The sequence below is a fragment of the Mya arenaria genome, chromosome 4, assembly GCF_026914265.1.
Source record: "Mya arenaria isolate MELC-2E11 chromosome 4, ASM2691426v1".
Taxonomy (NCBI): Eukaryota; Metazoa; Mollusca; class Bivalvia; order Myida; family Myidae; genus Mya; species Mya arenaria.
The window spans coordinates 15,549,718-15,573,256 of NC_069125.1; the positions used below are offsets into that span (position 1 = coordinate 15,549,718).

The 23,539-nt window shown below is 34.7% G+C and overlaps 1 protein-coding gene across 6 annotated transcripts in view; it reads right to left on the minus strand.

Annotated features, from left to right (window-relative positions):
• The window catches only part of LOC128231960 (uncharacterized), a 35,183-nt gene that overhangs the window by 9,751 nt on the left and 1,893 nt on the right, over positions 1 to 23,539 (minus strand). Inside the window, exons 1-3 of one of the 6 annotated variants that reach the window (XM_052945252.1) lie at positions 18,591 to 18,697; positions 18,249 to 18,327; positions 785 to 4,856 (exon numbers count right to left, since the gene is read on the minus strand). In XM_052945252.1, the coding sequence (XP_052801212.1) occupies positions 785 to 4,815 (4,031 nt within the window). In that variant the 5' untranslated portion in view covers positions 4,816 to 4,856; positions 18,249 to 18,327; positions 18,591 to 18,697. Of the gene's footprint in view, positions 1 to 784; positions 4,857 to 8,577; positions 8,678 to 18,021; positions 18,219 to 18,248; positions 18,500 to 18,590; positions 18,698 to 23,539 lie in introns of those variants that run through there. The other 5 variants (XM_052945254.1, XM_052945253.1, XM_052945256.1 and 2 more) reach the window with 5 other exon arrangements.

Here is a 23,539-nt window from a genome sequence, read left to right on the forward strand (position 1 = left end):
TTTTTACCAAAAAAGTTATAAAGACTAGGAACAGAACCACAACAATATTTTAATTGGCCTTAAATGATTATATATTCATGTTCAATGGAATAGTTAATTGTTCGCAGCTCTTGAAATACCTATATTACCTCATGCGTCTATATGTTTTACGTTCTTCCTGGTTCAAATTATAAACTCTCTGTTATAATAATGCATTCAGACGATTTTATTTATTACGTCTCCCACATAGTGGTACTTCAAGAGATACAAATCAATTAAAAGTTATGACATTTAAATAAGTTTTTTTTCTTTCCAACACTTAAAAGCATTTAAATCATTGATAGTTTACTACTTGGAAAGTCCCCTTTCGTTGTTTAAAACTATTAAAATGACAAAACATATCTTGATAATTGATTCAGCTGTTTCTCCTAAAGCATTCGGAAATTCCAAGTAGTAAATATTTGTACAGACAACTAAGTCATAAAGTTTTGGAGCCAATTGTTCAGAACTTTGTAATAGTTAACAACATGATTAATGACATCGTTGTTAACTTTTAAAAGTGAAATATTTCATGACATGCTAATATATTTGAATGTCAAATAGTACAGCTTTATCATTTGTCACAAATGTTGTTAAGAACATGGCATATGACAAGTGAATTTATTAAACTTGATTAAAATCATTTGAAAGCCCAAGTTATAAATCAGTCAGTTTCAGGAAACAATTGGTAAAGTAAATTTACAACCAAAAAATTACTACGGTAAAATTGGAAACTTTATGTATGTCATGATTATTTTTAACTTACAGCAGAATTTGCGTAGTGCCGTTTGGCGTTCCAGATGTGAGATCCACAACGGTTCGGAAGCTCGGGGTGATGTTTTCCGACCTCGGGGTAAGCATGGGGGAAGCAGGGATGCCGATTGACTGTGCAGGTGATGATGAGGTGCTTAGTGTCTGAGAGGGTGAGGTAATGGCACTGTCCACAGTCGACACACTGTTGCTTGGTGAAACGCTTTGTTGACGCTGGAAATCACCCGGCTGCGAAATGTTTTGCGAAGATTGGGAAAAATGATCCTGGTTTTGGGAATTAGATGTCTTATTTGACTGTAAATTGTCACTTGCATATTTGCGCATAAATTTCCCGGATTCAGTGCGCACTGGTATTTGTCTATAGTCTTTCACTTGCACACGAGCTACAGTCTTTTCTGGAGTTAATCCAGAGTCTGAGTCATCACTGTTATATAAAGGATTATTTGACTTTAATTTTGGTTCGACTTCAGTGTCCATTTTTGCACTAATACCACGACCATCACCATTGGCACCATTGTAACTTGCAACAAAGTCATTTATAGGCACATCAACACCAGTGCTAGTTTGATGAGCAGTGGAAGTGTTTGGGCTGCTCACCCATGTTTGAAAGTTTTGTTTTTTCAAACTATTTGTATCAAGTCCTTGGTAAGTTAACGTGCTAGTGGGGTACTGCTGTTTTGGCATATCCATCAGCAGCGGATTTGACTTCCTATCAAAAGGCTGACCTGTCAAAGTCATGTTATTGAGGAAGAATGCCATTTGTTGTGATGTAGGTGGATTTTGTCCAAGCATTCTCATGTAATCGTTCAAGTCATATGACATATTTGATGGTACAGAACCATTCATATAAGGATTTGACTGTGAATACAGTCCGAAATTTGACTGGAACCCGTTCTGAGGAATCTGCTGCCCGAAAATATTAGTAAAGTTTGGATTCTGGTTGGGATCTGGCAGAGAACCGTAGCTGGGAAATGTGCCCACCGCAGGTAAAGCCGGAGCGCTGAGCATGCCAAGACTCTGGTGTTGCTGGTGTAGCTGAGTCTGCTGCTGCTGCTGTTGCTGTTGCTGCTGTAGTAATTGTGCAGTCACCTGTTGATGTATCTGAGCCTCCTCCAATCTCTTCAACCTCTCTCTTGTTTCTGCCTCCCGGATCTTATGCATCTCCAGCTCTATTTCTAGCTGTTTCCTCTTATCCTCCTCCACCTTTCTCTCTCGAGCTCGAATCTCTTCAAGCTCTCTCGCATATTCAGCCTCCTGTTCCCTCTTTCTGAACGTTGGTTCATACACATATTTGGATCTCTTATCTTTCCCCATAGCCTTTTCATACCTAGGACTTCTTATTTCTTCTTCCTCTTCGTCAGACATATCCATCCTCTGTGATTTCCCAGCCTTGTATGTTCTGCCTGATCTTCTAAGTTCAGGAGATCTATTTTCATGTTCACTACTTTCGTCAGACTCAACATGCCCATTTTGCTGTACCATTATTTCAGAGAACTCTTGTTCAGGATTATACTGCTCACTGTCAGAATCAGTGCCCTCGTCATCATAATCATATGCAGCTGGCCTCTGATATTTGCCAACTCTATTACCAGCTTTTCCATTTGCTGCTGCAGAGGTTAGACTCCAATTCCTTGGAGCATCATCAACAGTCTCTAAATCTTCTGCTTTCTGTTTCCTTAGAATTTTACCAGATGCCTTGCTTATAGATCCGAAAGCATTTTTTACACTCCTGTGCATGGATTTCTTAAATTTCTTAACACTTCCGAATTTGTTTGCTTTGCTGTCCTCATTCTGAACATACCCATTCGCCCTTTTCTCTTTCTTGCCCTTCTTCTTTGCTTTCATCTCACTCATATTATTTGGAACAATAGAGGACTTAAACCCGTCTGACGATCCTTTTCGTCCAGTAACTGTTTCCCTATCTGACAGATTATCATCTGATTCAAGATCAACTTCTGGTGTCCAATCCAGAGACATCGAAACTTGTTGCCTACTTGAACCAGGTCTGTTTGGTGAAGGATCAGTAAAACTAGCTGCTCTTTGAGTCTTACTGTACATATTCGAGTTTCTGTTCAAGGTGACATTCTTGTGGTACCTTGGTGGTTTAGGAAGAACATCTGGTGGCTCAGTTTTGGCAGTGTCTTTTCTTGGTGTAACATTTTCTTCACCTACTACCTCACCCAGCTCAAAACTAGCATCGTTACTACTTTTCTTAAGTTTCTCATCTATTGTGCCTTCCACGCTAGCTCTTTCATCCCTAGCTGCACATGCTTTTTGCAGCTGTTCTCGAAACACTGTATGGGGATCTTTAGGTTTCGGTGGTACAGGTGTTGTCTGTTTTACAAGTTTCAGACATTTAGCACTTGCTGTAGCTTTTATATCATGTTGTAACAGAGAGCTTAGCCTTCGAACCGGGTCACCATGGCTGGTTGTCGATGGTTTAGAAACCTGTCGCTGAACTGATGGCTGTGATAACCTGTCAAAAGTCGTTGTGGAAGAATGACGCTGCAGCTTTGGTGATGGTGGTTTCACCAATTCTCTCAGAGAATTACTTCGCTCAAGTGTTTTGTTTATTGTCTCTTTCTCTGTTTTCTTTTCAACTGCAATATTTTCATTAGAACTCTGAAATACAAGAGTCGCATTAGGTTCCTTCTTTTCAACTTCTCTGTTTCCATCAGTTGCTTGTTCATCACCATCATTTTGACTCCCTGGTGCTTCCAATTCAGATTCTTGTGACTGCTGCCTCCTCGCAGCTTTAGCTTCCGACAGATTCTTTATCTCAAGAAGCCATGGTACTTGACCTCCTAAGTTAGCATCAGCAGACTTTGGTACAGGTTTGATATCGGGAGTTTTCTTAAATATAAGATGAGGTGTCTCCTTAAAGCTTGCACTTCTTGAAACAGAAGTGACAGGTTTTCTGGCCCCCAGGCCAGTTGGTGGTGGTGGAGGGACTGGGGGAGCCCTAGAAGCACTTGAGCCAGCCCTTGTGAGTTGAGCTGCGGTATATCTAGGGAGTTGAAACTGCTGAGCTGGGAGTGGGGGCCTTCTTGGTGACTCCATGTCATAGTCTATAGGAGGCTCATTGTCCAATGAGTATGCCTCCTTTCTTGGTGTAGAAGGAGCCGATTTTCCAGGGAGGGGGAGAGTATGGCTGCTCCCTGGGGCTAGGGGAGGAGCTTGACCAGGCGGGGCTGGGGCTTTCTTTTTCTTACTGACCCCTGAGCCTGAACTTCGAGATGAAACCCTGCTTGGTGCATCCCTTTGGAATGATGGTTTCTCAACATGTTCACTTAAGTCAGCACTTAAATCACTCAGTTTTTTACCGGTTCTCTTTTCAAGGTCTTCCATAGTCTTATTTCGCCTATGTTCTGCAAGCTGAACATAAGTACACTGATAGGAATAGTCCAAATTAAAATTGTTCTTAACAGGTAAAGAAGGCCCTGTTGCGCCAGGAAACGACTGCATCAGAGGGTCTAGTTTCACCCGCGAGTCAATATTCTCCTCAGGTTCTTCAACAATGGTGTGTTCCTGGCCAAGGGACATTTGTCGCCTGTGGCTGGGTCGATATGGGGTTTTTGCGGTAGTGATTTTGGGCTGAGGAGGAGGTGGTGGGTGTTGCATATGTCCATTTGGCAGTGAAGAAACAGATTGAACATCCGTCTGTCCGGGTATGTGTCCATTCTGAACTGGCTGATTAACAGCCTCTGAATTAATTTCACTGTCATTTTTCACATTATTGTTAGTCTCATTAGCATCATCCACATTTGTGCCATCACTTTTAGTCGAGTATATATTTTCATAGTTTGGATTATTCTTGCTCATTTCCATTGACACTGGTCGAAGCTTCAACATTGACGGCAATTCCTTTGGAAGCACGAGATTTTCAGGGTTGTGATAGCTTGGGCCTCGTGGACCAAGTTCGCTGACCGGTCTGGAGCTGGGCGGTGCCCCTGGGCGGGATGGAGGTCGGCGAATCACATCCTGGCTCGCTGGGACCGCTGGGGTATGGGAGTTGTGGTTTCCCATGGTCAACTTGTGTTTTGCTCACGAGGTCAAATACATCTGTGCTGAAAATAGACAAGAGAACTCTGATAAAAAACAGAACAGAACACAACAGATTATTTCTTTAGATACAAGCATATACAACTTATATTCAAAACAATTTTCCTAAAGGAATTGTTGATTAAAAATTACAACAATGTTTACCCTTTTATTGGAAAAATACACAAAGTTATTTATTTTTAAAGTGTTTTGCATCTTTAATTACATTAATTTAATTTACACAGGCAACAAATGTCCCTCAGCCAAGAACATTTACTCTCATACTGTCAATTAATTTACATTATTTTTAAATTATATACTTTGAAATTTTGTGTTTTCTTCTTAAAATTGTGCCAAATTATTTAAAATTCAACTTTATCACTTACCACCAAAACTAATTGTTTTGAAGATTAATCAAAATGTAAGAGGTTTTTTATTTAAATCCACAGTTTTCATATCATATTATACATTTTTGTGGTTAAACAAATTTATTCAGTGATTCAAAGATGACATTGTCAGCACAAAATAAGTTCAGATTTGGTAGCAAGCCATAATCAGATTATCAACTTATAAGCTGTCAAAAATATGCTTACTTAATTAGGTTTTGGCTTAGTCAATATAGTGGGCAGGAGTAAATATGTAATGTTATGAACTTGATAATCCTTGATATACATTTAACAGGGATTTTTTTAGAAGGATATAAATAATAAACTATTCTAAATATGTACAATCCTTTAATCAATCCTCTTTTAAAAACAAGTATGTGTTTTAAACTTGTATCTCTGATTTAAACAATATTGCACTAGCCGATTAAAAGGGGGGAGGGGGGGCACATCCCCCCCCCCCCTGCCCCATAAATTTGTCAAAGTATATAAGCTGTAAGACGTCAAAATTGAAAGAAAATACAAATAAAATTCTCCAAGTTATGCACAATTTCAGACCAAAACCACACCCTACCCACATTTCTAACCTAATATTTATCTGTTCTGGAGGAGCCTGGCAGACAGGCGCTATATCTCAAAATTACAATGGTAGAGGTCAGGTGAGCATTTAAGGGCCTTAAAAATGGTACTCTTGAAAAAACATAAAATCATAATTCATAATACTGTGAGTGACTGACACATAAATCAAAACTTAAAGAAATCCATCAACACTAACAAAATATGCAATTTAAATAAGTCCCAAACCATTTGAAGCAGTAGTATATTACAGTACAGTTTAAAATTTGGGACTAAATCAAGTTGTTCGTTTTGTAAATGGTTATGCATTTCTAGTTTTGACTAGGCTGTTTTTCTAAGAGCACCATTTAGGTCTTAAATGACACCCACCTTAAAAACTGTGGTTATTGAGCTGGGCCACCTATTATGCCAAATCCGGGGTCCACCCTATTTTTGGGTGTTAATCTTTAACTTAAAATATCTCTTTAAACTCAATGTGACTCATACACGATGATGTCTTCTAATGATGACTTATGATATTATCATGTTAAAATGATATTTAATTTCGAGAAAATCATAACCGTGAAATGAAACAACCAGTCACGCGTCCCTATTATAAGGTGTGCACTGTGTCGTGCTGCAAGAACTTTCGAGCAAGGACGGACCGAAACTAATAAAATATATCAAGGGTAAACATCCTGATTTGGGACGGCCATGATTGGATGCATTTTTTGTTTACAAATATATAAAGTTTTAATATTGATGTTATGATTATAAATTTGTTTGAACAATTTGCAATAACGAAATATTTTTTTTTAAGAATTAATCCATGATAAAACATAAATCATAACAACTGCTGATCTATTTTTAATCTTTTTAAGTAGTGTACCAACACCTGCAGTACACTGAACTTTTATTTCAGGTTGAAAATCTAAAAGATTCAATTTGATTGAAACCTGCTCTTGAATATAAATTATTTCTATTTGCAGTATGTATTGAATTTTATGCTTTTTTGCATTATGCATAACTTTGCTTATTCTCTTTGATAAATTGTACAAATACATGCCAGGGAGCTATAAAAGATTCAATTTCAATTGGAATATCCATTTCATCTCTATTTCAAGTATTTCCAATAAAAAGAATTATTCTTTTGTTTCGCAGAAAAAGAAAACCCTTTAATCTGCAAACTGTCACCACTGTTAAAGGGACTTGATCGCTCTTGTTTTTGTAAAATGTACCTTTTTTTGTATGATGAAATTAAGTGCGGAAAATCATTAAAAGTGTTTAACGTATGATACTGACGGCTGGAACCCAGCTTCAGCAAATGTTAATCTATGCTCAAATGTTGACTTTGAAGTCCACAATTATTTATAGCTACGTTAGTTAAATGCGATTCAACTAAAGGGTTAAAGGTCAAGTTATCCTTATGTTTGTGTATGAGTCCTTGTGGGTGTGAGGTTTTGTTGTCAGTTTTCTAATTTTTCCTTGACTGTACAGGCATGTGTTCAGCAGCCCACTTAAAAACCATAATATTTTTTAACATTTTAAGTGCTTTGTTCCTGACATTTCAAAGAGATAAATATTTATAATGTAAGTGTTTCAGATGCATTACGAGGAAAAAAATGGTGCAAAAACATGAGGCGAGTCCGTTTAAATAACTGCAACAGTTTATTTAAGGTAGAAATTACCACCAACAATGCACATGTGACCATATGTTACCATAGTAATGCACGCCATGGTAACCCAAGTGGAAAATCGAGCTTTGGTCACAGATTGAAAAAATGAAAAAATTATGAGTAAACCAGAGCAATACATTACTCATGAAAATTGCGTAAGATATGTTTTTTACTGTTTTTCATAGAATATTTCCCAAATTTTTTAAATTAAAATATGTATAGCGACTTATATAAAGCTCATACGTTATCATTTTGTTTGTTCGCATTGTAATTTTATCTATTTAATACATTAAAACTTCCATAGAATAGAAACATTATGAAGTAGCAGCTTAATTGTTTAAATGCTAAACTAGAGTGCCAATAAAATTTAACGATATTCACTTATATCATGTGCTAGTTATTGAACAAAAAAATTGTCGTTAACGTGGTACAAAACATTTATGTCACCTGCCAGGAAATATGCAAGTAATTGAAATTATTCACGAGCAGTTCAGCCCACGCTGTGTATAATTGCAATTACAGTTGTGCCTGGAACGTGACATACATGTTTTACATATATCGGGTTGTGGTTGCTTTTGAAAATTTTATTATTTGATCAAAGTTCTCCGAAATGTCAAGACTTGCTCTACATACAAGTTTGAAGTAAATTGAAAATTTTATCTCTAAGCTTAATTCATTTCTGTGTAATCAGCCAATTTTGATCTTATCATTGAAGTTAAATTTAAAACATACTTTTTTCCCCCAAAAAAACCTTTTGGTTCTGTAGTATGTTAAACACTCCCTTTGATTTATAATTTAATAAGTTTTCTACTGTATCAATATGATACATTATGAAAATGTAAATTCACATTTTTTTCTCAAATCTTTGTCATTAAATAAATAAATTTTAAACAGAGTATCTTCCCCTAAAAAACTGCAAAAATAAACTAAATTTAGTGTTTCTTTTTGATAATTATAAATAAGTATATAAACATGCAACTAAATTCAAAATAAAAAGAAAAAAAATCTACCTTCAAGATCTGATCCTGTTTTAAAATAAAACATCCATTGATCATTTTCATTATTCACAGAAAACATTATTTTAAATATCCAAACTGAACTCTTAATTTTAAATAAAGTACAACAATGCCTACCTGCACAGTTGGACAATCTCAACAAAACTATCAATTAAACTAAACTATTTCCCCGTGTCAACATAAGCAGATTAGGTATTCAGCAGTCGATGGGACAGTTCAGATCGACTGTCGGCAACAATTATTTTTCTTTCGTATTTATCTGATCAATAATTCATTAAGGTGTCTTCAATACCAAATCAGGGTGAATCAATTTGATCCGTCACATTCCGACGTCCACAGGGACCGTAGGTAAATAAAAGAAACTCGAAAAAGTAAATTTAAAAGATGTTGAATACTATTTCGTCGATGATATTAATTTGCGCAACTTTTGTGAAGCTTAATAAGTTGACCAAATGAAAACTATCAATCTGCGATTTTTTTTTTCAAATATCCATGTTGTAAGGAATTTATTATCATCTTGGCACTCGATATTAAATTTAAAAAAAAAAAAAAAAAAAAATCTCAGATATATACAGTTCAAAAACAAAATCAAATGATTTGAATATTCAAGCACATTTAAAGACAAGTATACAGGTCTATAATACTTAATGAAAACAGCTGTGTATACAAAATTAAGTTTAGAAGCAAATCTTAATTTTAGTACACTATAAAGACATAAAAAAAGCTGTTTCCATTGATGAATAAAAATAGATTTGGATGAATCAACTTTTGAAACACAGTAAAAACTAATTATGAGGCCGGCCCTTACACATTTAAAAGTCATAACAAAACTGTGTCCATTGATGAATAAAAATAGATCTGGAGGATTCAACTATACATTGTGAACTAATTATGTCAGGGCCTCACACATTTGAGTCATAAAAAATCTGTGTCCATTATTTAAAAAAAATTAGATCTGGATGAACCAACTATGAACTATTAGGGCCTCAAACATTCAATTTGAAAGTCATAAAAGAACTGTGTCAATTAATTAATAAAATAATAGATTCGGATGAATCAACTACACTTAGTGAACTAATTATGTCAGGGCCTCACACATTTGAAAGTCATAACTAAGCCCTGTCTATTCATTAATAAAAATAGATCCGGATGAACCAACTACACGAGCTTATGATCATCTATGAGGGCCTCAATATATTTAAATCGGTGATGGGTAAAATACAGCTAAACCACGAGACCGTCCTACTTTTCTTACTACAACAGTAGGTACATTTGTCTTTAAGCTTCACAAATTCAGCTTTTATGATGTCTGGATTTAAATTCAGTTCCCCCAAATATATTGAATATACCGTGACCAAATAATTTTCCTTTAATAAATGCAAAATCAGCGTGAACATTTATAACTTTAATGTAATGCATAATCTTCGGTTCTTTTCAATTTCTAAATAAAGCTGGCAATCACTATATATATCAAAGACACGCTATGAATTCTAAGTAGCATTTAAACTTGCTTTATATGGAATTAAAGTTGACGAAAATCTACATAAATTTACATCCCCCATTTGGCAAAAAGAATATGTCACATGATTTGATCATTGTCAGTTTAGTCTGATAAGTTTTTTAAACTTTATACACTGAATAATTGAATTATACATGTGTACATCATAAAAAAATGGTATATTAAGTTACATTCTCAGAACAGGGAAGTCACATCCAGCGAACATGCCCCCACTAAAACAATTCAAGTTCAACTTTTTAGTCAATATCGGAGAAAAAAATATTAAATTACGCTTGAAGTACACCATTTTAGTCTTGAAATGTTAAAAATTCCTTGAGCGAGTACCCCCCCCCCCCCCACCATCCCTATCCAACAATCTCAACATTATATTAATTTTGGTTCAAAAGGAGGGGTGCTTGTCAAAAGGTTGTGCCCCTAGGGCACGCCCCCTTTAACATCAACTGGATTAGCCTCTGTGATCAACCAAGAAAAAAATTTTTTTAGGCGAGTTTTATCATTCACACTCATGCAACATGATCATGCTTTGCTTAAGTGCAAAATTGACACAAAGATCTAAATATGTACTGCCATTTAAATCATGATAAAAATCATGATAGTAAATTTTCACAATGGAATAAATTTGTGCTGAGATTTAGAGGAAAAGATATGTACACACAGGTAGTGATGTTCCGATGATCGATTATAATCGAAAATCAATTGGTTGGGCCTGAAATCGGCGACAATCAATAGTATTTAGTTATAATCGATTATCAAAAAAAAAAATATAAAAAATATTAGTACTTAGTGTTCAGATGTTATCTTTAACAAAATGGCTGATGAAAGCCACAATGAGCAAGAAAATGAACTATTTTTTACACAACAACACTTAATAACTTCAATCATAGACATAAGGTATATGCATATAATGATTAAGGGTTTAATACTGTACATGAATAAATTCACAAATTAAATACATTATATACTTTTAGCATATTATGCATTATGCTCTTTTTAGCATATACTACTTTACATACCAATCATCTTGTTAACTCTAACGAAACTATAAGGGGAGGGCCGTAACTAATGTTGTTGATAACTTGTGGCCCGACCCTTTTGCATACAACTTTGATAACATTTATTTCAAACTTTTCTATATATACATGTATGTAAATATTTTGACATGAATAAAACTACAACTCAGGTACTATCTAGTATTTTAAAAACCGATTGTACTATCCATAATCGGTTACTTGAGTGGAACCAATCATCGATAGTAAAATTGCAACCGATTCCCAACACTACACACAGGTTTAATTAAATGCTGTCAACATTTCCTTCATGCTGATATCAGCTCTGATTTGAAGGTAAAAAAATAAAGTTTTATTACATTATGGGTGCCTCAAGGAAGAAATATTTATTAGCTCATAATTTTGATAATTGTATACATGGTTTACGATTCTACGATTCACTTGCACGAAATTATCTATAAAGACTACCTGTGCGCAGGGTTTATCAAGTTCATCTGAACTTAAATTTACATGAAAATTAAGCGCTGGTATAGATACACTCATGCAGGATTACCGCGATGTTATTTCATAATCCCTAAACTACTTTTTCTGCCAAAAACAGACAAGGGAATAATTGTGCAGAAATTTGAAAAGAGAGCGGAAAAGTATTTCTATTTTATATTTAAATGTCTGTATAATAACGGACATTTACACAAACTTCCCACTTCTGTTAAAAACTTTAAGACTTGTTCAAATATTTGTATATTCATAAGCAGAATTTTCCGTTTGAACAAGGAGTTGTTTTATTTGAATACCAATTTATTCCGTATACAGCGTATTAAATTGATTCCAAGTTTTCAAAATTTATAGATTTAAAATGCCTCGTCTGTCATATATAATTGTCATATTAAAGTCGCAAATTGATAGTATTTAAGACAAACAATATATGTCTGGTAAATTTTTGAATGCCATTATATAACCCATACCATTGTCTCACAAGGGGCCTAACTTAACAATAATAAAGCCAGATAGTTTAAACTTATTTATTTTACAACGATTGTGAAACAAGATATGACAACATTATATATTTTAATCACTCTCAGTGGCACGATTTTACGTGAGAGTGTGGTCCATAAACAAAACTCATATGCCCCCCCGACCGGGAATCAAACCTGGGTCGCCTAGGTGAGAAGCAAGTGCCCTTAACCACTGAGCTAACCGTACAACCTGAGCCGAAGTTATGTTCTATACATGTGCGTATTGAATACATGACTGTCAATATACCCTACCAAGTTCACCACAATGACAAGGACACCTGAACAACAACTACAAAAGATCTTAAGCGGGTTTAGCGGGGGTGGTGGGAGGGGGCAGCTGGCGGGGGCCCTTTCTCTCTTACATTGTCCATATTTACTTTTGTATGGTTATCGGAGAAAAAAGAGATATGAAATATTATGCTCATTCTTAAATTGATACACCATATCGGAATAGAAATTGAAAAAATTCCATGGGGGGGGAGTATCTCAAAAACCCCATGACAACAATTTAAACTATTTAAATTTTAGTTCGGAGGCAGAGGCGATTGTGAAAAGGTTGTGCCCCTTAGTTTCACCCCCTTCTAACATTAATTCCTGGTTTGACTCCTGAAGGTACTTAATATCACTGACAGTCTATAACTTTTTTTCTCTTAAAAAAACTGACTAGTCACTGCATGGCTGGAATTTTAAATTGCATTGTTTAATTTTATACATGGCGTATTTTATAAAAAATAATTTTAGGCCCAATTATTTAAATAATTATAGTAGTAACTTATTTGTCAGAAATCTACATGTACTTTGGATCAGTTTTTGATAAAGGAAAGTTAATTCTATAAGCTCTATCATTTTCAGCAATAACAAGTTATTAATTTAATAACAAATTATGCTCTATTTAGTAGTATAATAGTACTCTATATACCATACACATTATTATTAAGTAGTATAATAGTACTCTATATACCATACACATTATTAAGTAGTATAATAGTACTCTATATACCATACACATTATTAAGTAGTATAATAGTACTCTATATACCATACACATTATGTATGATCCCAGTTAAAAGCTGACCTTGACCTTCATAAAATAATGTGTCAAAACAGATTTATCCATCTATAACCATAATTTCTGAAATCTTTTTCAACCATAACAAAAACCACAGACCATAAGAAGTAAGTCAGAATAATAAAGGTTCAATTTGAATATTTTCACACCAGATATTATTCCTAACAACAGGTTGATTCAGAATTTCATCTAGTGTTAAACCTTTGAAATGCATGGCTATAGGAAATGAACTCATAAATATTAATGCAAGGCTTAAAAAATGTCTGTGTAATAAAAAATAGGGCATTTACTGTCTCAAAGACTTTAAGTAGGGTAGAAATGAAGATTTTTGTTGTTGTTTTAAAGTTTAGTAATGTTTAAATTAATTAATGTGAAATTGGTCTTGTCTTAGGAAATATATATAATATATATTTGAAAAAAATCTTGGGATGTTGTAAAATAAATTTTACTTAAAGTTAATTTACGTTTATAATTTTGATATTGAGGACAGACGACCTGTACAAACATCCAATCCAGTTGTTTTTATAGTTGTTATTTATTGGTTTTTAGGGGTAAAAAAAATCTTGTGTCGGGAGTTGTTTTTACTAGGTTACAGGGCACCAGGGTTTCCTGAAACAAATATTTTTTGGTAAGGCCTAATTAATGTTGATTCAATATATAATTTTTTCAGTTACATGTTACAGATCACAGTTGCTATAAACATAACCATGTTCACAGACGGTGAGAAATAAATATACTATAATGACGACTCGATCTTATTAAGCCTAAATATTTACTTAAGAAACTGTTGTAACATTAAACGTTAAGAAAATTAGTCAGACCATGCGAAATAAAACCTACATTAGTTGTCATAAAACATTGTATTGAATCATTGAATTTAAAATTAATGGCGAAATAAGCATAAATATTGTTTATGGTTTGTTATGATGGAATATGCAAGAATTTCATTAGAATTACTAAATTTAATTAAGCAATGATAAATATAACGAGAAGAAATGGGAAGTTTAAAACCTTGTTTTTTAGATAAAAATCACAGTAAACTTGGCACTCTGACAGTATTAAACAGTCTTGAATGACACTTTATATCCAACCAGTATTTTATACATTATTTATTATTACAATTCATAATTTTTTACTTTGATTGTTTCTATATAATACTGGTATATATCATCTACAATACTTATAGCTTGGAAAATTCATTAGGGGACAAAAAACAGAGATTCAGGTAGAATATGTGCGTATGAGTGTAAATATGTGTCCAATTTAGAACCAAATCAAAAAGTGAAAACAAGAGTGCCAACTGTTGCAAATTATGCCCGTCTTATTTTAGGACACCAAGATTGGTAATACCTGGTTGTACATTACCATAATTTTGATTGGACAAAGGCTTTTTATTAGTTATTGTTCAGACGAGACTATGCTGCCCACCCTATGTACACCTGCCTGTATGTCCAAGATGATACTTTAATATGTCCTGTTCTATGAAAGTTTTAAAAAGCAAATATGATTGAGTAATCCACCAGTTAATTGTAGCCACAGCCCCCCCAGGTCCAGTGATAGCCGGGGAAATGGGCCATGTTTTTACCTTTCAGGTGGCCCCGGAGTGCTGGGTGAATGCGGTGGTTTTGTCTTCGCGAATAATATAGCAGGGAATGGGCCTTACCTAGGCTCCCTGGGGTGCAGGGGCATTTGGCAAAGATTTCACCAGCAGTTCCTCCCCGCAGGACAAGATTTTACCCGGGGTTGGCTGGACTGAAAGTCAAAGTACCCGCTATTCCCCGGACCTGGGGGGACCGTGGTTACAATTGACTGGTGCATAATATAGCAGTCATTTAAGATCTATTAACATAAATGAACCGGACAAGTGGCTATTAAAGTCTACATCTAAAAAAAGCTACTATCAAAGAGTCTTTTGACGATTTTTTTTATATTCATCCTTTTATGAAATAATTTCTACTTATTTATTTTTTCAACATTTTTAGATTATTTAATACAGTAAAATGGTGATATATCAAACAGATGCATTGCTTGAGAACTGCATGTGTGTTAAGGAGAAGTTTGCAGCGTCCTCCAATTATCGTATTTGTACTGTACTGTACTTATAACTATAAATCCATCACATAATTTAAAGACTTCAACTGTTGACAAAATAATTATAAAATATTACCTTACTTAGCAATTTTCTTCATATCCTTTTCCAATTTTATTTCAGCTGAAATTTAGCACCACACCAAAGGGGACAAGAGATGTTTGTCAAACATTATGCCCCCTGAGCGCCAAGTTGCCAGAAATATTTGGACAATTGAATGAAATATGCATGGACTGAAATGACAGCTGATTTGTCATTGGATGCATATGAGGCAGGTCATCTACTGGTCATACCTAATCTTCATGTCAAGTTTGATGACCATAGGTCCGGGAATTGTTGAGTTATCACTCGGACAAGCTTTGGTCTTCCAACAGACCGACCGACATGTGCAAAGCAATTATATAACCCCTCTGCTTCGAAGGGGGGCATAATTAAACTAGATGTTCACTGAAAACTGATACTTCAACTCATGCATTTAGTGACATATAAATTTCTACTGTCTACTATATAAGAAAATAAAATATGGACAATCAGAAAACCTTTATTCAGCTTACAGTCACACTGACCTTGACCTTTGACCCACTGACCTCAAAATCAATAGGGTTCATCTGCTGGTCATGACCAATAAGCCTACCTAGTATGAGGTCCCTGGGTCAAAGCGTTCTCAAGTTATTGATCGGAAACCGTTTTTCATGTTAAGGTCACACTGACCTTGACCTTTGACCTCAAAATCAATAGGGTTCATCTGCTGGTCATGACCAATACACCTACCAAGTATGAGGTTCCTGGGTCAAAGCGTTCTCAAGTTATTGATCGGAAACCGTTTTTCATGTAAAGGTCACACTGACCTTGACCTTTGACCCACTGACCTCAAAATCAATAGGGTTCATCTGCTGGTCATGACCAATAAGCCTACCTAGTATGAGGTCCCTGGGTCAAAGCGTTCTCAAGTTATTGATCGGAAACCGTTTTTCATGTTAAGGTCACACTGACCTTGACCTTTGACCCACTGACCTCAAAATCAATAGGGTTCATCTGCTGGTCATGACCAATACACCTACCAAGTATGAGGTTCCTGGGTCAAAGCGTTCTCAAGTTATTGATCGGAAACCGTTTTTCATGTAAAGGTCACACTGACCTTGACCTTTGACCCACTGACCTCAAAATCAATAGGGTTCATCTGCTGGTGATGACCAATACACATACCAAGTATGAGGTCCCTCGGTCAAAGCGTTCTCAAGTTATTGATCGGAAACCATTTGGTATTCCGACCGACCGACCGACAGACAGACAGACCGACCGACCGACATGTGCAAAACAATATACCCCACTTTTTTCAAAAGGGGGCATAAAAATTAATACCATACACTTATTGATACTGAAGTTATTGATCTTTAATCAATAAGATTTTTAAAATCAGACTTTATAATACAAACATGTTTCTTGACCTCTTTCAACTAATTTTGGTATTGGAGTTCCACTGATTCAGTCATTCAGAAATTACACTGTGAGAAAATTTCAATCAATCTTATAGCCCATAGAAACTTTTCGTTAGACAAATTTACACAAAAGGCGGTTTAAATACCCCAAACAGTAAATAAGCTTCTTAATGGATGTCCCGCCAATGTAAAACACCTTAAAATATTGAATTCTTTCAAAAGAAGAACAGAAATCGGTATTGATCTGTCTTAAGTATTAAATTTACTACAAAGGGTTTTTAAAATACTCTACGACCATGATAAGATAGTAAACTTTTCAAACAAATTTATTTCATTGTTATATAATGTGGACTTACACAAGATCTGACAAGATCATCTTCTTCGTTAAATTGAAATTTCAACAAAATAATGAATGATTTTTTTTTAAACAGATAGCTTTATATAAATTTAAAGCTAAGTCCATAAAGACATCGAAATAAACAAGAATATAAAATTTGGTGAAAAGGAAATTTTGAGTCTTTACACTCGAGTCATAACTAATATTCAACAAAACAAAAACATATATTTTAATTTCGTAAACATGTCGAGACCTTGTTTTGTTAATAAGTCAACACTTCCTTTTTAAAGAAAATTCTGAACATGCATTGTCAATTAAAGGGACTAATTTAATTGCTTATGGTTTTAAAAATGTACTTTTTACTGATTTTGTTTTTGAATACGAAATAAAGGGTGTAGAATCATCAAGAGAGTTAAAACTTGAAGATACTGACAGTTTGAACCCTTCAACAAATGTTGATATATGCTCAAATATTGTCTTTGAGATCCATTATAAGTCTGCTTCCCTGTGTCAGATTTTGTGTGGACAATGTATCAGACAATGAGGTTGTACTTTAAGTCAGTTAGATGACCTGAAGTCATTAAAATCTTGATAATAAATAAGAATGGACTCATTCGTTACGCTCACCCCACCCATTCTTAATCATTAAGAATTTACTTCATGTCATCTAACTATTACATATACTTCATTAACCTGATCATAACTAAATCTTAATCTAAAGAATAGAAATAGATTTTATCTTTAGAAATATTTGATCACCATTATTCTGACTATTACATACTAACCCAGTTAACGAACGTTTTATAATAATTAAATATCACATGTACTTTAAAATTTAAGACCAATTAAGTGATTACGGTAAGCATAATTTCTTATTGATGGTTTTCAGCCCTTTTATGAAGATAATAGCCATTAAGAAAAAGTGCATTTAATTTGTTTTTTTGTCATTCGATCTAAACAAATCACTTTGAATGATTCTGCGTATATTGTCATTGATTGCGATTATGAACACATACATCAATGCTATAAATAGATATTCTGTCTAATAAAAGGATTTTCTAATAAGATATCAACGAAATACTTACATAAAAGACAGAATTTGTTATCCCGAGCGAAGAAGTTGCTGATAATATTGTATGTTCAGCACTAAATTCTTTTTGTATTTATATTAAGAATTTGAAAATTTATACCAACAATTCTTTCATGGTGTTTATATGGATTATTGTCTGTGATTTTGTTGTTTTTAAAAAATAAAATATGACCATAAAAAAAAAGAGAAATTGTTTTAACTTCAAAATTTTAGCTTAATTACCAATGTTTTTGCCGGATTGTCTATACACACAGCAATTTGCAGCCTTCCAGGCAGGGTAACAATTCACATCCAACCACTTCTGAAAGAGTTAAGTTTGTCCAAATTACACACACACAAAAAAAGAACTAGAAAAGTTATCACACTTGTGACGTTGTCAACAAAACTCGCTTTCTTATTTGATCAAAATAATAAAATCCAGTATATTCCTCACTTATATTTTTTCAAAATATTTCCGCATTAAATCTGATATGGCTGAATACATTATGTATACACCCGCACATTATTGTGTTTTAAAGCCTCCTTATAATAAATCACAAGGTCTATCATCGTTTTTTGACATACCAGTCTACTCCTTTATAAATCACTAGTTTTGAAAAATGCATTATTTGGTCGACTACCATTCTATAGGTTTTTCATCTTAGCTTTTTAGAAATACGAACCATTTAAACTTGAAACACAACCTAGTATAGAATGAATCATCTGAAATCCCCATGCGTATAGGTAACATTTGTCTACAAATCAACGACTACACATAATTGACTATAATCTCTACGGGTGTCAGTTTTCAGCACAGCCTTTTATCGACATGCATTTGTCTACACTGGTAATCTGTCCTCATTTTCAACAATCGAAAGAACAATGAAGCAATCTTCGTGAAACCAGTACACACTATTAAATTTCAAATGAATTCCAAACCCTATTTTTTCAGACCACAACTATACCTTGCCATTCAGTAGGTGCACATTTATAATATTTCACAGCACGAAGGTTACGCCAAATTGGATTCTTTTATATATATTTAAGTACAACTAGAGATTGCTTTTTTGAAAAAGCGCATGTCTCCCCCATTGTGTGGTCGTAGGTGAGAAATAATCAATGATGGATCCCAAAATCAATAGGGGCCATCAACTAGTCATGACTAACTGGCATACCAAGTATGAAGTTCCTGGGTGTAAACGTTCTTGAGTTATTGAGCAGAAACCGGTTCTTCACCTCAAGGTCAGTGACCTTGACCTTTGACCAACTGATTGCAAAATCAACTAGACATCATGACCAACCTCACTTCAAAGTTTGGTGAACCTAGATCAAAGCATTCTCCTGATATTGCACGGAAATATTTTTTTACATTAGAGGTCACAGCGACGTTGACCTTTGACCTTGTGACCCCACAAAATATAGGAGTTTTCTAAACCTCATGATCAACCTCCCTACCAAGTTTGGTGAACCTAGGTCAAACCATTCTCAAGATATTGAGCGGAAATGTTTTTTACATTGGGGGTCGCCGCGACCTTGACCTTTGACCTAGTGACCCCAAAAACAATAGGGATCTTCTACACCTCATGACCAACCTCCCTACCAAGTTTGGTGAACCTAGGTCAAACCGTTCTCAAGATTTTGAGCAGAAATGTTTTTTATATTGGGGGTCGCCGCGACCTTGACCTTTGACCTAGTGACCCCAAAAACAATAGGGATCCTCTACACCTCACGACCAACCTCCCTACCAAGTTTGGTGAACCTAGGTCAAACCATTCTCAAGATATTGAGCGGAAATGTTTTTTACATTGGGGGTCGCCGCGACCTTGACCTTTGACCTAGTGACCCCAAAAACAATAGGGATCCTCTACACCTCACGACCAACCTCCCTACCAAGTTTGGTGAACCTAGGTCAAACCATTCTCAAGATATTGAGCGGAAATGTTTTTTTACATTGGGGGTCGCCGCGACCTTGACCTTTGACCTAGTGACCCCAAAAACAATAGGGATCCTCTACACCTCACGACCAACCTCCCTACCAAGTTTGGTGAACCTAGGTCAAACCATTCTCAAGATATTGAGCGGAAATGTTTTTTACATTGGGGGTCGCCGCGACCTTGACCTTTGACCTAGTGACCCCAAAAACAATAGGGATCTTCTACACCTCATGACCAACCTCCCTACCAAGTTTGGTGAACCTAGGTCAAACCATTGTCAAGATATTGAGCGGAAATGTTTTTTACATTGGGGGTCGCCGCGACCTTGACCTTTGACCTAGTGACCCCAAAAACAATAGGGATCTTCTACACCTCATGACCAACCTCCCTACCAAGTTTGGTGAACCTAGGTCAAACCATTGTCAAGATATTGAGCGGAAATGTTTTTTACATTGGGGGTCGCCGCGACCTTGACCTTTGACCTAGTGACCCCAAAAACAATAGGGATCTTCTACACCTCATGACCAACCTCCCTACCAAGTTTGGTGATCCTAGGTCATGCGGTTTTCCAGTTATCGATCGGAAACGAAGTGTGACGTACGGACGGACTGACGGACTACCGGACTACCGGACTACCGGACTGACGGACAGGGCAAAAACAATATGTCTCCCCCAGAGAGGGGGAGACATAATTAACAAAGAGACTTCTTTACTTAAAAGTATCAATAAATTTAAACCAAATCTGAAAAACTTTTCATTTAGAAATTTAAGTTAATAATTTGATTCAAGGCTGAAAATAATTTAACCTTTCCCTAAATAGTTTTACAGATACCCGAGTACTTTAATATCTTAGTGTTCACTCAAATGTCTCTCCAATAAATGATTGCTGGATAGATTTTGATTTAGTCATATTTTGATTTTCTGACCTTTTGTGCATTACACTTAGATAATTATTTTTTATTAAAATTTCTTTTTGTTTTTTTATTTTAACAATTTAGTTAGCGCAGGACTGCACCTGGCCTTCGAAAAGGAGAATCATAAATTTACATCAACATGATTCACATGATCAAACTTGTTTTCAAATGTTTTATTTAACAGACCAAAAATTATTCATGAAACACACTTCATAGCTACAATTTCTTAATGTTCAGAGGTCAATTTTCCTAAAAAAAATAGAAAAAATGTATAGAGGTTTTTACCCTGGTAGGGGAATAATATATACTTTTTCTTGAGAGGAATGGGCTGAAAAAACACCGACACAGTATATGTCAACGTTTCAAAAGTTGCGTGACCTTACAGCCCAAGGACAAAGGACACACAACCATTTTAAGTATTACCCAATAACCCAAGAAATACATCACGCAATACGGAAAATTAATTATCTGCATTCAGACATGTCGCACAAGTCTGTTACCAGTTTTTACGCCCAGTACATGAGTACACTTGTCATAGTTGACATTTCATACAATAAAACCCCAATTAGCAATGACCACAACAATAACAAATGTCCAGCATTCAAATTAATATGGACTGTGTGTGTACCAATTTTAAGGCAAGCCCAAAATAACAACGAACATGAAACAAAAATGATTGATGAAGAAAAAGAACAGAAATAAAGTGCCAGTTCAAACAAACAAAAATTGGTTATAAGGAAACAACACAGTTAAACAAAACTGTGCTACGAAGTTGTGCTCCGAGGTGTCGCCCTCTCTAAGTTATGCAAACCAAATGAATGCAGTGTTTAGCAAGTAGCAAATTTTAGTACTCATGCACTTTGAAAATGTGGGTTCAGGTTCAATCCCAGCAAGTGATTGTTTTAATTAAGTACTAAAGTCTCCATCATCATAATGACATAAATCAACATTACCATAATATCAAGGAAATCCTTAGCTGTTGCACCAGTATTTATTTTTTGATGACATACAACAAAATTTATCGAAGCAGTATTTACAAATTTACATGTATTCTGCTTTTTCAATAAATAAAATGACTTTTCATACAATATGCTATAATTATATTAATGGAATTTTAACTGACTAAAATGGGTCTCGAATACTCCATTGGGTCAGGAATATAAAAATAATTATTTAAGTAGCAGATTATATATAAGCAATTACTTACAAGATTGAATTGTCATTTTTATTAAAGTAGTTCTTACAATGATTAATGTTAAGTTAATGACCAATTTTTGCACTTAAATTATTATTAAATTTCTCAAAATGTCCATTTTATAGGCATTACAAAAACTACATAGCAGTCAAAATGTCATTCAAAAATAATGATTAATTTGTTTTGTGCGATATACTTTTTTTTCAATTTCAGTTCATTTAGAATATTGAATTTATTATATTGAACACACACTATTTGCTTTTCGACATTTTTAAGCATATATTGAAACATTCCTCAGATTTAATTTCAGATATACAAACATTGAATTTTTCCATATTTACATTTAATACCCGAGTAGTCGAAAATTCCTAACAAATACGCCCCCGGGGCAATGATTAAACCTTACTTCCAACCATCTGCAAAATGTTATTGTTAAAAATAAATAGATTTCGACAGATTTTAAACTGATAGAGACGATATTTATCAATGAAATGGTACATGAATGTTGAAGGCTCGGCTATTTCTCAATATTTGGTCCAGTGATTCAAGTGAAAACCTGTGAAACAGATCGTTGATGTTTTTCAAATGACCGCCCCTATTGGGTCACGGCTAAAGATGGACATCAGATAAGTGAGATGTTATCGGAGGTACTTAAATGACTAACAAGGATTATCTGATCAAACACCACACAATCAGAAATCAACATCTATTGTTTTAATAAAATTAACACGGCCAGTTGCTGCTTTGTCTCCTTAATGTATAATGCATATTGAACAGACAATTGATGAGAAAAATGGCTCATTGCGTGACGAGCATCCACCTTCACATTTGTAAGACAGAAATGCACAACCATAATTCATCGCCCAAATCCGTTTATTTTAAAATATGTAACATAATGCTTAGAGTAAAAAGCTAGTACCTTAAACATGAGGCTTATTTGTATAGAAAAATATCATTTTACATGAAATGTATAGAAATAATTTTAAAATTGCAAATGCAGTAAAATTGTCCATGTTCATAAAAATTGAATTTTAAAATCACAGTCTGTTTGAAACCTAGATGATTTTGATTGATTTTTTTCATGATATTATATGCCTTCTTCTTCATCTGAGAGCTCTCAATTGTCTTTAGAAATTTATGTCAATTTTATAGAAAATGATGACTGTAGGAAATGCAAAATTCACAAAGCAAATATAATTAAAGCATTCAAACTTCCTACAATATTATAAAAATTAAAGCATTCAAACTTCCCTTAAGTTTCAGTTTTCACAGCAATAACTTTAAATGATGATGAATGCTGCTGGTGATCATAATGATGATCGATGGTATTGCTGATGATCAAAGTGATAATGAATGCTGCTGGTGATCATAATGATGATCGATGGTATTGCTGATGATCAAAGTGATGATGAATGCTGCTGGTGATCATAATGATGATCAATGGTATTGCTGATGATCAAAGTGATGATGAATGCTGCTGGTGATCATAAT